Source organism: Sus scrofa, chromosome 7 (assembly GCF_054392235.1).
Source record: "Sus scrofa isolate SSC_HxYL_T2T_F1_AM1 chromosome 7, Sscrofa_HxYL_maternal_Yorkshire_Landrace_v2.0, whole genome shotgun sequence".
In the NCBI taxonomy this organism is placed as follows: Eukaryota; Metazoa; Chordata; class Mammalia; order Artiodactyla; family Suidae; genus Sus; species Sus scrofa.
Genome location: NC_139389.1, coordinates 40,684,706 through 40,700,148, shown reverse-complemented (window position 1 = coordinate 40,700,148; position 15,443 = coordinate 40,684,706). Strand labels below are relative to the sequence as shown.

At 42.9% G+C, this 15,443-nt stretch overlaps 1 protein-coding gene across 1 annotated transcript; it reads left to right on the top strand.

Annotated features, from left to right (window-relative positions):
* The first annotated feature begins 355 nt into the window (after positions 1-355).
* On the top strand, positions 356-15,088 carry PXT1 (peroxisomal testis enriched protein 1). Its single transcript, XM_013977855.3, has 3 exons — positions 356-559; positions 10,348-10,478; positions 14,855-15,088. Exons 1-3 carry the CDS (start codon positions 391-393, stop codon positions 14,957-14,959), a joined length of 405 nt encoding a protein of 134 aa, XP_013833309.3. The 5' UTR covers positions 356-390; the 3' UTR covers positions 14,960-15,088.
* The last annotated feature ends 355 nt before the right edge of the window (positions 15,089-15,443 follow it).

Below are 15,443 nucleotides of genomic sequence, written 5' to 3'. Positions count from 1 at the left end.
GTTTCATTTCCATCCTTTCCTACCTGTCTAGTTTTTTAAATCTATTTTTCTTTTGGCTACAGTAATTTTTCTCTCTTCTTCTATGTGTACTAATTTAGACTGTTCACTTGATGGTATGTGGCTATTAAAAAGATGAAGAAAACTGCTGGGAGATGAGGATACTGGGTGGTGCAGCAAATCTAAAGACCAAAAAAACACAGAAAGACTTTCACTTAAGTTGAAGAAGATTGTAGAGAAAGATGACCCTGTTCCATTTTCCACCCAAATTCACTACCCTTTTCTATATGGGATAAAGCCTGCTTATGTTAGAACATCAGTGTTCATCTAACATATATACTGAGAAAAGGGGGAAAGCCTCTGAAAATTTATATCTTCCAACAGGGAAAAAACATGAAGAAAAAACATGATGCCATTGTTTGTGAACCTAAAGAACTACTGAATCCCTCTCCCAAAGTAACAAATTGTTGCAAATCACTGTGGGTGAAATACAGTTTTCAGAAGGCTTACATGACTAGACTTGTCAGCTCCCAGCCAGTTCCAGCCATGTCAAGGAACCCAGGTAAGATATTATTTGTCTTAAACTAAGTTAAATATTCTACTTAGCATGTATTTTTCTTGGTATTGAGGACATAAAATTGGGCATTAAACAGAGTATTTAAACATTAACTGTGAGAAGGAGTGGTAAATCTATCCATCAAAGTTCTTCTGTGGTAAAAATCTAAAGCTGTCTTTGCTTCATGGTATAAATCTCTTAATATCTATTACCTCTGAATCACTGATGTGACAACTAATTAAGATGATTCCAAATCGGCTAAAATAGATCAAATTTATCTTTTAATAAAAACTCATCTTTAAATTTGACCCAAAAATCTCTGTATTGTTAAAGCAGGGAAAATTCAGTTTGGAGTCCTTCTTGATTTTTGTCACTATAGCAAAGAACATGAGAGAAAGATAAACTTGAAATTTTGTTTTGCAAAAATGTATGATTCCTAAATGTCCCAAAAATGTTAGGAAATTAAAGTGTTATGTTTTGAAAAACATTAAACATTCGGGTTAAATGTATGGGGTTTTGGTTTTAGACTTTTAGATTAAAAATATGCTAGACACCTGAAAGGAATTATTAAAACTAATCTCAAACTATTCTCCAATTTTAAAAGAATTACATGCCACTGAGAAAGCGGAAATTTCAAGGTCTCTTACCACCATGTCTAATACGGTATCCATTTTCTAAAAAGTACCTAATTGACTAAAATTTTGAATTTTCATCAGGGCGGGTGTCAACAATTATTTCTCAAAGCCCGAGACTTCTAGAACATATATTTTGTTCTTTTAAATTGAAACGTAACTCATACACCATAAAGTTCAAACTTTAAAGGAACACAATTCAGTGGTTTTTGTATGTTCACAAAGCTGTGCAATAGCCACCGCTATTCTAGAACTTGTATTTCGTGGTGAACCTTTTGCAATGTTTTCATTTCACTTTCATACCACTTAATCCTCACAGATCCTTCATGAAGCTGAGGTGCACGGTGGGCTCTTGCCACATCTACCCTCTAATGCTTTCCTAATTACACTTTCACCTCAAAAGCAGAAGCGAGGTGGAGAATTAATAATGCTACTACCTTTGAGTTAGAGAATTAACAGCTAACAACCTAATCTACGTGTTTCCTTGCCCGGAGTTCTGGTTTTACTATGTCCATAAAACCTTACTTGCGCCTCGCATTTTCGTCTGCTGCCCAACCAATGTGCATTCAAGGATTGCCAAACAGAAACGAGGGGACGCCCCCCAGTTAGGTGGCAGCAGACTCCTCCCACACCCCCCATTTCCTTCCCTCACTAGCTCACGGGGAAACAGCGCGTTTCTTCCCTTTTACTGTATCGCGGAAGAAGTGGGGAATGTGGAGACTGAGGCGGGGGCGATGTGAGAGGGACCGAGTTGTTAAAACGTCATGGAGAACCCTAAAGCCAGGGTAAGCTGAGGCTCCAGGCGGTAAACCCAACTGCTCAGTCTCCCGACCTCTCACTCAGGTCTGAAGGTAGGAAAGAGCAATGCGCGCCACCGAGGGTGCGGGAGACCGCCTCCGGCTGAGCGCTGTGTGCACTTCTCATTGGTGACAGCCGCCCACGCGACCCTACTGCCAGCCCCGCCCCAAGCTCTTTTCCCGCCGGAGAGCTGGACTCCGAGCCTGCCCAGGTGCCAGGCACAGAGCACAGGACCCTGGGAAGCTCTCCTGCTGGGAACCTTAAAAATGGATGATGACAGATACACTGGATTACATGGATGGATGGATATATGATAGATAGGTAGATAGATAGACAGACAGATAGATAGATAGATATATACCCTAAATACTGCCCGAAGTAAAACTCTTACCTAGGAAGCTGATTATTGAGAAGGTCCCTTTCTCCTTTTAGTGGCTTTTTTGTCCAGGGTTGTGACACAGACTGTAAATGGACATCACAAGCTATTGTTGATTGAAAAGAGACTCGCTGAAGCCCAAATGTCTCTTACTTTGAGAACATCTACACTACACGTATGAACATAACTCCTTGAGGGAGGGAAAAAAAAACCCATAATATTTGAATGGGGAATTTAAAGACACTTCTTAGAAAAGTTGAGAGGGTGGGTAGGATTTTGGGAAGTCCAGAGCAATCATCCTGATGCATCATTTAAGAGAAATTAGACACTCTTGGGAAAACAAAAATAATTGAAAGCAGAAAGAGGCCCTGCCCACCTCTAAAAATGTTATAATTATTGATAGGAAAGGGCAGAATTCAAAATACATATGTATGCATACACATATTGTATAGGTAGTATAAATAGGATCTATTAATTGTAGACGTCAGTTATTCAAGTTCTTTCTCTCTTTGAGTGTGCTCAGATGCTCATTTTTGCCATGTGTGTGTGTGTGTGTGTGTTCTAAGGCTCATCGCCTCTCCCTTTCCTCCTCTAGATGGACATGTTTACTTTTTCAAATCATCCAAAAAAAAAAAAAAATACTAGGGCCTACCATATTCTAGGCACTGTGCTAGGTACTGGGGTGACAATAGTGAGTAAAAAATACTAACAGTGCCTCCCTTCCTGGAGCAGTCTGGTGAAGGAGGCAGGTAGCACATACAATGTTAATGTGAGAGAAGCTAAGAACAGCTCCAGATGCTATAATGGGGCTCTGACTTGGCAGGGAGGTTAGAGAAAGCTTCCTTTGAGATGTCACCCTGGACTGAGACGCGAGGGGGTTAAGGAGGGTGCAGGTTGCAGGCAGAGGGAGCAGCTCGTGTGAGGGAGAGCCAGTAGTCTATCCTCTTCCAAGGATTGCCCATCTCACCCACTTCCACTATGCATACCTGAATCTTGCCTCCTAGTTCTCAGAAGACACTTTTTTCATTCAGTTCTGAGTTTTTAGGGAGTAATGATAACCCATAGTTATTGTTAAACGTGCATTCTCATCTGTTATTTTACATAAGGAAAACATGCAATGATTGTAACAAAATCTAGATCATGATGTTTCTCAATAGAACTGAAAGTGCTATAGATATTCAAAGTGATGAGAGATCACATTATTTTGAAAGACTCAAAATAAGCATCTTAGGGAAAGTGATTTTTTGAGATATACTTTACAGGTAAGATTTGGTCAAATGGAGATTTGGTCAGTTTGGTTAGGGCATAAGGTTCAAGAAGAAGAGTAAGGAGGGTGAACAGATAAGTTGCAATTATTTTAAAGTCCTTGAAAATCAGTCCAAAGAGTTTGTAGAAAACTACATAGAAATGTTTTATTTAAGTTTTAAGGACTTTGAAAAGATGTTTTCCCCTTCTAAATTTACCTTGGAAAATTTAAAATCTATAAAAAAAGTTGCATGGATAAGTCTATGGTTACTCATATGCTGTTCACATGGTCTTCGCACAGAGTTACCTCTTTTTTTTTTTTTTTTTTTTTTTGCCACATTTGCTTTCTCTCTTCTCACACACACATACGACCATATACATGCACACACACTCATGCATGCATACACAGATGTTTTTCTTTGCTAAACTATTTGACATAAAGTCGCAGACATAACTAACTTCATCTCTAAGTAATTCCCCATATTGTCTCCTAAGAACAAAGATATTTTCTGCATAACCACAATACAATTATGACACTTCTGAGATACTTTTAAAATTAAAATTTGAATAATATTTATGTTAATAAATAAATAATTAAAACACACCACTTGGTTTTGATGGCTTGCAACAATGACACATTGTAAGTGCTGTATGAGTGTTTACGTAAAAAGATATTTTCATGAATATCTAAACTAAAGAATATGAAAAGGCATGTAGTGAAAAGTCTCTCCTGCATGTTCTATCCCCCCATCTGCTGCTCAGTTCCTACCATTTGGTCAGTGCCATTGTTCTTAGATTCTCAAGTATCCTTTCAGAGGTCTTTTATGTGAATATGAAAAATGGTGAATATAGATTTTATACCCTCTTCCTTTTTAGACAAAGATAGCATATTAAGCACACTGTTCTTGTTTTCTCACTTAACACAATTTTTTGGAAATATTTCTGCATTAATATGTACAGAGCTTTCTCATTCTTACAGTGGTATAATAGTCCACGGTGGGGATACACCATAATTTATTAAATAGTTTCCTACTAATGTACACTTGGGTTGTCTTTCAGTTGGTTAATACTGAAACCTGTTGCTACAACAGATAACCTTGAGCACATCTGCATTTGTAAAATTTGATAGATACATTGCCCCTCCACAGACGTTGTACTAATTTCCACCACCAATTGTGAGAGTGTCAAAAGGTTCCAAGAGTTTAGAATATGTGTACATTATTGTTGCTATCTTGCGACTTTAAATGAAAAGGGCAGCTGTCTTCAAGACAAACTAAAAGGTAGGGCTGTCCTGAGATAAACTGACAGGGTAGCCAACATTTTCCCTCCAACCCTCAGCTTCTATGTCCCATTCTCTCCACCCTCCTATGCATCTGCATCTTTATAATCATAATCAGCACTATCTGGGTGGGGCAATGAGCTAGGTCCCAGAGTTATGAAAAAGATACATATCCTCAAGGGTTTCACCGTTAGCTGGTCAGACACGCATAAAATAGAAATAGTTATTATGTTGAGTACCAGAATGCAAAACACCTCTCTTGCTTCAGGCACACTCAGTGCTCTGTTGCATCCTATTTCTAGGTCCTTCCTTCTCTGCCTCTTCACCTACCCAAGTGAGATACCCAAGGCTTGCTGGCATCCTTATAGCTCTTCGCTTCTCCCATTTGTCCATTACTGGAACTTATCCAATTTGTATTCCATTTTCCTACTGCAGATACTTGATTTTGTATTTCCCAGCTGACAATCAGTTGAAATAATAGTTCCAAGAGTTCTCGCTATGGTGCAATGGGATTGGTGCTGTCTCTGCAGCACCAGGATGTGGGTTGAAATTCCCAGCCCAGCACAGTTAAAGGATCTGGCTTTATGTAGGTTGCAACTGTGGCTTGGATCAGCGGCCGAAAAAGAAAAAAAAGGGAGTTCTCGTTGCAGCTCAGCAGAAACAAATCTGACTAGTGTCTATGAGGACGCACATTCGATCCCTGACCTCACTCAGTGGGTTAAGGATCCAGCAATTGCCACAAGCTGCGGTGTAGGTCACAGAAGAGGCTCAGATCTAGGCTCAGATCTAGCGTTGCTGTGGGTGTGGTGTAGGCCAGCAGCTACAGCTCTAATTCGACCCCTAGCCTGGAGAACCTCCATATGCCTCGGGTTTGGCTCTAAAAAACAAAAAACAAACAAACAAAATACAAATAACTTAGAAAAAAAAGAAAATAACTTGCAAATCATTATGCTTTTGATTGGCACGAGCAGGGCTGGCGCTCAACCCATTTTGCAGTTTGGAGGGTCTCACCACTCAGCTGCCCTTTCTTCTCTCTGGGCACCTTGCCTTTGGGGTGACTCTCAGCCCTCACTGGGAATCTCTCTCCTTTTCTTAGATAATTATCAAATTATCCTTGCTAGGCTGTTAACTATTAAGGTATCATTTCAAAATGGCTTGAGGTGAGATACTCTTGAAAACAGCAATAGAAACTGAAATGACAGGCAATATGGTTACAATTTTAGTCAAAGGGCCATCTATTTCACCTACTATTTAAGCCTCCTTACCCTTGGTTGAGGTGAATTAATGCACTGAGACCCTGGCCTTCCCTGTCCCCTTCTTTCCCCATCTCATCCCTCCCACTTTTTTTTTTTTTTTTTTTTTTTTTTGCCACACCCATGACATGTGGAAGTTCCCAGGCCAAGGATCAAACTCTCACCTCAGCAGTGACAATGCTGGATCCTTAACCACTAAGCCACCCCTTAAAATCCCTTTTAACAACTGAGAAATCTGAGGCACAGAGAAGCTAAGAACAGGAAATTAGAAAGTTACTGAGTCTAGGAGTTCCTGTTGTGGCCCAGTGGTTAACGAACCTGACTAGTAGCCTTGCAGCTGTGGGTTCGATCCCTGGCCTCGCTCAGTGGGTTAAGGATCTGGCATTTCCGTGAGCTGTGGCGTAGGTTGCAGACATGGCTCAGATCCTGTGTTGCTGTGGCTGTGGCATAGGCCAGCAGCTGTAGCTCCGATTCGACCCCTAGCCTGGGAACCTCCATATGCTGTGGGTGCGGCCCTAAAAAGACAAAAAGAGACCAAAAAAAAAAAAAGAAAAAGAAAAAAAAGTTACTGAGTCAAGACTGTCTCCTAAGTAAGGAAAGGATAAAAAATTTCTTTAGATCCAAGTTTAGGACTCTGGCCAGCTGGAAAGAGAATACACATCAAGGTCATATAAATATTCTTTAGCTCCTGTTATACAACTCTAGGTAGCTTCCTGTTTTCCATTTCTATTAGTGACTAATTTTGGCTGCCTCAGGATTCCCCTCCTTCTCGGCAGAGGGTCGAGTTTTCTGCTTCATGTATAACACTGATGTCATCGGGGTAAACACCCGAATCCCCTCACCCGCTGTCAAAGGTTTCCCTCCACGAGCATCACATCTCATCGCTTTCTGTCCTGTCTCAAAGGAAGGCCCTCCTTTCCTGTTCAAAATGAATCCTTCCACGTGTTTTCTTTCTCATTTCTCCTAAACCCTTGGGACTCTGCTTCACCAATCTTCCATTTTCCATCCCTCCTGCTCTAATTCCTCTCCTCAACCTACGAACCTGCTCAAGACTCAACTTAAGAGTATTCCTTCAACACACCTCTTCCTCTGGCTCCTGTCCATTCTCTCCCATCCTTCATCAGGGTACCTCTTGGAAGAGTTGTCTACACTCCCTGACGCCAACTCTAGTCTGGTAGCTCAAACTCAAATTTCGATGCTGTGAGCAAATTTCCTTTCATTCTCCATGTGTGACCAGTTCTCTTATACTTCAATTCTGGGTGATGCTAGCAATCCTTTTTAAAAGTGCAGTGTGTCCTTGGTAAGACACCTTAAGCCTTCCTGAGATTGACTAGTAGTTAAATGTAAGCACCATTTTTGGAAATTATTATTCAGATTAGGTAACAATTGGACATTCAACTATAATACTTTTGATTGATTATGAGAGGGTGTGTCCTTGGAGATGGGGCAATTACTGTTGATCTTGAACTAGAAAGATTTAAATGTTAAAAGTGATTGAATTATTTTATTTTTTGGCCACGCCCATGGCATGTGGAAGTTCTCAGGCCAGGGACTGAACCTGCACCACAGCAGTCGACGCAAGCCACTGCAGTGACAACACCAGATATTTAAGCCACTGCTCCACAAGGGATTGAGGGAGTTCCCAATGTGGCTCAGCTGTAACAAACCCAACTAGTATCCCTGAGCACTAGGGTTCAATCCCTGGCCTTGCTCAGTGGCTTAAGGATCTGGTATTGACAAAAAACAATCAAACAAAAAAAGACGACAAACAGAAAAATGAATTTTATTTCATCACTCATCATACAGGTCAAGCACTGCAAAGTTTAACACAGAGGAATATCCTTTTGAAAAGAACTCTAAAACAAATCCTTTAGTTTATTTTTATTTATTTATTTATTTGCTTTTTCAGGGCTGCAGCTGTGGCATATGGAAATTCCCAGCCTAGGGGTCAAATTGGAGCTACAGCCACTGGCCTACACCACAGCCACAGCAACGCAGGATCTAAGCCGAGTCTGGGACCTACACCACAGCTCATGACAATGCTGGATCTTTAGCCACTCAGCGAGGCCAGGGATGGAACCTGCATCCTCATGGATCCTAGTAGGGTTCATTAACTGCTGAGCCATGAAGGGAACTCCCTCCTTTAGTTTAAACTTAAGGCACATTTTAATTTGCTTCATATTTGGACCATACACTTCCTGTATGAACTTTTATTGCTTTCTTGCCTCTCCTCTCCTCCCATGATTTCTTATGATATTCTCAAGTTTCCCCTGTTTTCAGCCATGCTGTCTCTTCCATCTAATCTCACTTTCCTCAGGGACTTCACTCCTAGGGCTGTTTCCTTGCTCCCATCTCAACACTCTCTCGGCCCCCCTGCACCATTGCCATCCGGAGACTTCCCTTCTCACGGGTTGGATCCATTTTTTGCTAAATCTTCTTTTTCTTGGTTTAGTCATACTCTGCTTGACTGCAATACTTCCTCAAGAGACTTCCTAAGAAATTATGTATGGGAGAACTACTCCGTGAATCCTTGCGTGTCTGCAAATGTCCTTATTCACCTCTCACAGATGACAGAGAATTAGATAGATGCAGACTTCTAGGGTGAAATGATTTTTAAAAGAAAAACCTTGAAGGCATTCATCGTTCTGCTATAATCTAACATCCATTGTTGATGTGGAGTCAGTCACCAAATGAATCCATGTTTCCCTTTGGAGATTTTTAGCATCTCCTTATGCTTGGCATTTCGAAATTTCAGTGTGTTCTAGAGGGAAGGATTTTATTTCCCCATTTGCTGTCCTAAAATGTTGTGGGACTTTCTGTTTTCGACGGGACTTTCTAATCTGAAGTTTGGTGTCCTTTAGTTCTGGGAACTTGTTTTACACTGTCTTCATAATTTTCCCCCTCTATCTGTCTCGTTCTGTGATTCCTATCAGTTGCTGGTCTCTGTATCGCCTATCTTTTCTCATATTTTAACATTTCTGACTTTTTTTCTGAGTGATTTCCTTGACTTTATTTTTTTAAGACCATCAATTATATTTTTAATTTTGTCAATTGTATTACTGAAAATCTGAAAGATTTTGTTGTAGGATTCTTCTTTTTTCATAGCATTCTCTTTTGTTTCCTGAATGTAATATTTTCTTAAGTCTCTCTAAACGCACACATTAAAAGTTGCAAATATTCTCTTCTTTTCCCTGAATAATATCTGTCTTCTTCAGGACTACTGTTTTGTTTATCTGGTATTTCTCCTTCAGTCTGTAATTCTTCTCAATTGCGTGGTGATCCTTTGTTATTTTAAAGAAACATGGACCAGCTAACTAGTGTGGGTTTTTTTCTGCTGTTATATGAGTGGGACTGTTTTTCCAGGTGGTAGCAGTAGTTAACACTTAAATAACATCTATCCATGTTTCAGGTACCATCCTACAAAGGCTAAATATATTAGCTCATTTAGTCATCTCAACAGCCCCTCTATGAGGTAGTTACTATGGTATCTTATTAAATTTAATATTCCATCAATTGTAAAATGTACCATTATTTTGCTTCCTACTAAGAAGGTAAACAATGCTTTACTACAGGAAATTTAAAATTAATATGTTGCTTGAATTATATTTCTGCTGGACAGAGCTGATCTATTCCAATGCAAGGCTTTGCTTTTTGATGATTATTATACTGACGGGATTTCATCCTTCTCATTGTCTAAGGGTTTAGTGACTCGTAGTGAGTAACAGATAGTTAATGGAGTAATCTCTTTGAACTCTTTTTTTAATTTTTTTTTTTTTTTTGTCTTTTTAGGGCTGTAGCTGTGGCATATGGAAGTTCCCAGGCTAGGGGTCAAATCAGAGCTGCAGGTGCCAGCCTATACCACAGCCACAGTGATGCAGGATCTGAGTTGTGTCTGCAGTCTACACCACAGCTCCAGGCAATGCCGGATCCTTAACCCACTGAGCGAGGCCAGGGACTGAACCTGCATCCTCATGGATACTAGTTGGGTTCGTTACCGTTGAGCCAAAATGGGAACTCCCTGAACTCTATTTCAAAACTGAAGTATAGCTGCTATACAATATTGTATGTTTCAGGCGAATAACATAGCAATTCACGATTTTTAACAGTTATACTCCACTTATAGTCATTATAAAATACCGGCTAGATTCCGGATGTCGTATAATGTAACCCTGTGGCTTATTTTCTCTGTGACCTCTTTTCTGTCAATGCAGATCACAACCCACCTTTTCAGCCCAAGGAGAATAGCACTGGCCAGAACCATCACGAGGAAGAAATAATCCACAAGCTGGCCATTCAGTTGAGAAACATTGGGGACAGCATCGATCAGAGGATGGTTCGAGAGGTGAGGCCTCAGTTTCCCCAGCAAGGGCCTGTCAGGGAAGAAGAAAGAGCAAAGAGAACAATGGCTGCCAAGTGACTGGGATGCCCAGGAATTAGCAGAACACACAGATTAATACTGCGCAGATTACCGAACATTAGATCTGAAAATTGTGAACCTGAGTGAAAGCCAGTATTTGATCTCATACCTGCTACTCAAAGCATGGTCCCTGTACTGGCAGCAGCAGCAGCATTTGGCAGCTGGTCAAATGTGCAGAATCTCAGGCCCCAGCCCACAGCGCTGGAATCTGAATTGACCATCTTACACATACCCTAGGAGATCTGTGCACACATTAACGTGTGAGAAATTCTGCTCCACACCCCAACCAGGATGCATGTTAGAATCACCTGTGGGGTTTTAAGAACTATAATGCCTGAGCCCCACCTTGAGAGACAGTGATTTCATTGGCATGAGGTTAGTCTGGGCATCAGTCAGTCACGAGAGAGAGAGAGAGAGAGAGAGAGAGAGAGAGAGAGAGAGAGGGAGGGAGAGAGAGAGAGAGAGTGTGTGTGTGTGTGTCTTTTTAGGGCTGCACCCTCGGCGTATGGAGGTTCCAGGCCAGGGGTCGAATTGGAGCTACAGGCTGCTGGCCTACGCCACAGACACAGCAATGCCAGATCCAAGCCATGTCTTCGACCTACACCACAGCTCCCAGCAACGCCAGATGGTTAACCCACTGAGCAAGGCCAGGGATTGAACCCGAGACCTCATGGTTCCTAGTTGGATTCATTTCCGCTATGCCACGATGGGAACTCCCAGGCAGTCACTTTAAAAGCTCTCCAGGTAAATCTAAGGCTCAGTCTGGGAGGAGAACCTTTGCCTTAGATTGTGGTTATTATCCTCCTTGAATCAACCCAGAAGTTATGACCAAAGCCTTGCTTCTTCTGATTTCTTTGTTTCTCCTAAGAGAAAACAAGAAAGAATAATGATTATTTTTTGAAATCTTCGGGGTGATGAAATACTCAGCCAACTTAGTTTTCCTCCAGAACAAGCTGTTCAGAGAGAGGATGATCACGTGGGACTCCATTAGAGGGGTGGCTGCCTCAGAGCCCAACTTCCTGCCCTTAAATTCATCCCAGGACGGTACCTGTGCTGACTTCCTGTTGATCACTGCTACTTTCATCATGCTGACTTCAGGGAGTGCCAGACCACCTTCTGTGCTCTGGTCCCAGTGTGGCAGTACTCCGCCATTCCCTCAAAGAAAACATCCCCTGAGACAAAACAAATTGGGAGATCTTAGGAGCGCCCCTTGTGGCTCAGCGGGTTATAAACCCGAATAGTATCCATGAGGATGTGGGTTCAATCCCTGGCCTCACTCAGTGGGTTAAAGATCCGGCATTGCCATGATCTGTGACACAGGTCGAAGATGCAACTAGGATCTGGCATTGCTGCAGCTGTGGTGTAGACTGGCAGCCGCAGCTCCAATTCGACTCCTAGCCTGGGAACTTCGATATGCTGTGGGTGTGACCCTAAAAAGAAAAAAGAAAAAAAAAAAAAAAAAAAAAAAGAATGGAAGGTCTCAACAATAATGTTACTCAGGAAACTATATCCAATCACTTGGGAAGATAATATGAGAAATAGAATGTGTATACATATGTATGACTGGGTCACTTTGCCGTACCGCAGACATTGACAACACTGTAAATCAACTATACTTTTAAAAAATTTTGGAGTTCCCGTCGTGGCGCAGTGGTTAACGAATCCAACTAGGAACCATGAGGTTGCGGGTTCAGTCCCTGCCCTTGCTCAGTGGGTTAACGATCCGGCATTGCCGTGAGCTGTGGTGTAGGTCGCAGACACGGCTCAGATCCCGCGTTGCTGTGGCTCTGGCGTAGGCTGGTGGCTACAGCTCCAATTAGACCCCTAGCCTGGGAACATCCCATATGCCGCGGGAGCGGCCCAAGAAATGGCAAAAAGACAAATTAAAAAAAAAAAATTTTAAAGAGGAAAAAAGAAAACTAAAGCAAACTTAATGAAGGCAATTTACTAGCAAAGGTTTTAACAAACTGTTCCCTTATCTGTTGATCTGGAAGACAAGTTCACTAATTTCTAAATCAACTATAATTCAATATAAAAATTAATTTAAAAAGCAATAATATTACTAAAAGTAAGAAGGAAACAAACATGGACAAATAAAATGTTGATAGACCAATTTCAATAAAATATTTACTGAGTCCCGTGAGAGAGACTAACCGTAAAAGCAGATGGCTAGACTCTAGTCAGACAGGGATGTGGGTTCAAAGCAGGATCAGGAGACACTGAGTGATGGAGAGTGACTTTGATGGGCCATCAGGGAAGGCCTCTCTGGGGAAGCAATATTTGAGTGGAGACTGCAAGTGAGGGAGTAGGCTACGGGAGCACCTGGGGGAAAGGTGTTCCGGAAACAACTGAGAGTGCAAAGCTTTTGGGACAGGAACAGACTTAAGGAACAGCAAGGAGGCCAGAGTGGCTGGAATGGAGTGAGTTGAGATCTAGAATTGACCTCCTCTTAGAGGCAGTGGTAAGATGTCTGGATAGAAAGGAAGCTTCCGAAGAGGGAGGACAGGAGAGTGCCATGTGCTGATTCATATTTATTTAAAAAATTTTTTTTTAGGGCCACATCTGCAGCATATGGAAGCTCCTAGGCTAAGGGTCAAATCAGAGCTGCAGCTGCCGGCCATAGCCACAGCAACACTAGGTTCTGAGCCTAGTCTGCAACCTACACCACAGCTCTGGCAATGGCAATGGGGGATCCTTAACCCACTGAGTGAGGCCAGGGATCGAACCTGCAACCTCATGGATACTAGTTGGGTTCATTACTACTGAGCCATGACGGGAACTCCCAGATGTGCAGTTTTAAGGGAAGGAGGTCTTCTGAGTAAAACTTTGAGAGGGGGCAGGGAAGGGCTTGTGGAAATGGGGAGAGCAGTGAGGAGGTGGATAGAAAAGACCCGAAGCAGGATCCTGTCTGCCGCAAGGAGGCCAGGGCGCTGGAAGCTGAGTACTGGAGAAAGCAGCGAAAGGTACGGTCAGAGGGGAGGGTGGTAGGGCCTTGGGGGCCACTGAAAGGGCTGTTCTGAGTGAGGCTGCACCACTGAAGGTCCTTGAGCAGAGGGGCTGCATCTCAACAGTCCCTGAGGATGCTGTGCTGAGAACAGTGTACAGGAGGAGGGTAGGGCCAGGGCCAGCCCTTTGTGTTGGGCCCTCAGCCTTCTTTTCCCAATGCTCCCATATAAACAGTGGCATTTACTTAAAGCTCCACAAAACTGCTGTAGTCTTTGTCCAGCTTTGCCCATATTAACTCCCGTCTTTACCATCTAAGTACGTTCTTCTGACCCCAAGGCAGACGTCCTTGCTCCTTGAAGAGGACTAAGATCATGCTCTGGGAAGCCAGAGCAAGAGTCATCAGTTATCACCCCCTGCAAAGGGCCCCAAGCTGCTGATGCTCAAGATGGGAAAACCCATCCATAGGAACGCTTCCCAAGGTGGTGTGGAGGATATGGACATTATGGAACTGACCAAGATGGTCTTCCAATTCATAGAGCAGCCCCAGAAGCTTGTTTATGGCACTGATTGAATTAATATTTATGCTGAAGTTCTAATTTTGGATTATTTTATTTTTTATTTTATTTCATTTTTGCTTTTCAGGGCCACACTCATGGCATATGGAGGTTCCAGGCTAGGGGTCAAATTTGAGCCACAGACACAGCAACACGGATCCGAGTCACGTCTGCGACCCACACCACAGCTCACAGAGACGTGGGATCTTTAACCCACTGAGCGAGGCCAGGGATCGAACCTGCAACCTCATGGTTCCTGGTCGGATTCATTTCTGCTGTGCCACAACGGAAACTCCTGGATTATTTTTTTTACGGCTGCACCCAAAGTATATGGGCAGTCCCACACCAGGGACTGAATCTGAGCTGCAGCTTTGGCAACGCCAGATCCTTTAACCCGCTGCGTGGGCCAATGGGCCAAGCTTCCGCGGCAACCCCAGATGCCAGAGTTCATTTTTTTTTTTTTTTTTTTTTTGCCATTTCTTGGACCACTCCCCACAGCACATGGAGGTTCCCAGGCTAGGGGTCAAATCAGAGCTGTAGCCGCCGGCCTACGCCAGAGCCACAGCAACACGGGATCCAAGCCGCATCTGCAACCTACACCACAGATCACAGCAATGCTGGATCTTTAACCCACTGAGCAAGGCCAGGGATCAAACCCGCAACCGCATGGTCCCTAGTTGGATTCATTAACCACTGAGCCACGACGGGAACTCCTAGAGTTCGTATTCTTAACTCACTGTGCCATGGCAGGAATGCCTGTTGTTGGTTTTTTTGTTTAAACTTCTCTCTTCTTTTAAACAGGATTTTCAACAGGAAGGCAGAGCTCTCCTGGCTCAGTTTGTCTTAGTTTTTGCTGAAGGCGTGCACGTGTTACTGCGCTTTCTCTGGAATAACCATTTGATGTGAAAGGAATGTAAATGTCGCTCTATCCTCCAAGGAAACAGGAATCTCACTGGAGCAGGTGGGAGGAAGCCCCTCACCTGCCTCTTCACCGTTGTTGCTTTGTGCCCACTTTGTTGGAGAACTGTGGACCCACTGGCCATTCGTCTGTTCAGAACAACCATGGATGAGATGTCTGACCAAGGAACCCAGGAGACTTTAAACACGTCACGCCAGTGCTGTGGATAGTCCCGGTGCTCCTCCGAAGGAAGCCTTGACCATTTCCTTCCATGAGTGAAACTGAACCCCAAGCCCAAACCAGAGGTCACAGAAATGGGTGCTTCCTCCTGGGCCCCTCCCTGGGTCCCGGGCCCTGTTGGCCCCACTGCCGCCCGCCTGTGAACAGATCTGCAGTGCCCCGTCTTTTTACCTTTCTGTCTACCTCATATTCCCTCCCTCCCCTCTTTGAGAAGTCTGTTAAGAAAGTTTATTGTTATAAATTATAAGTTCT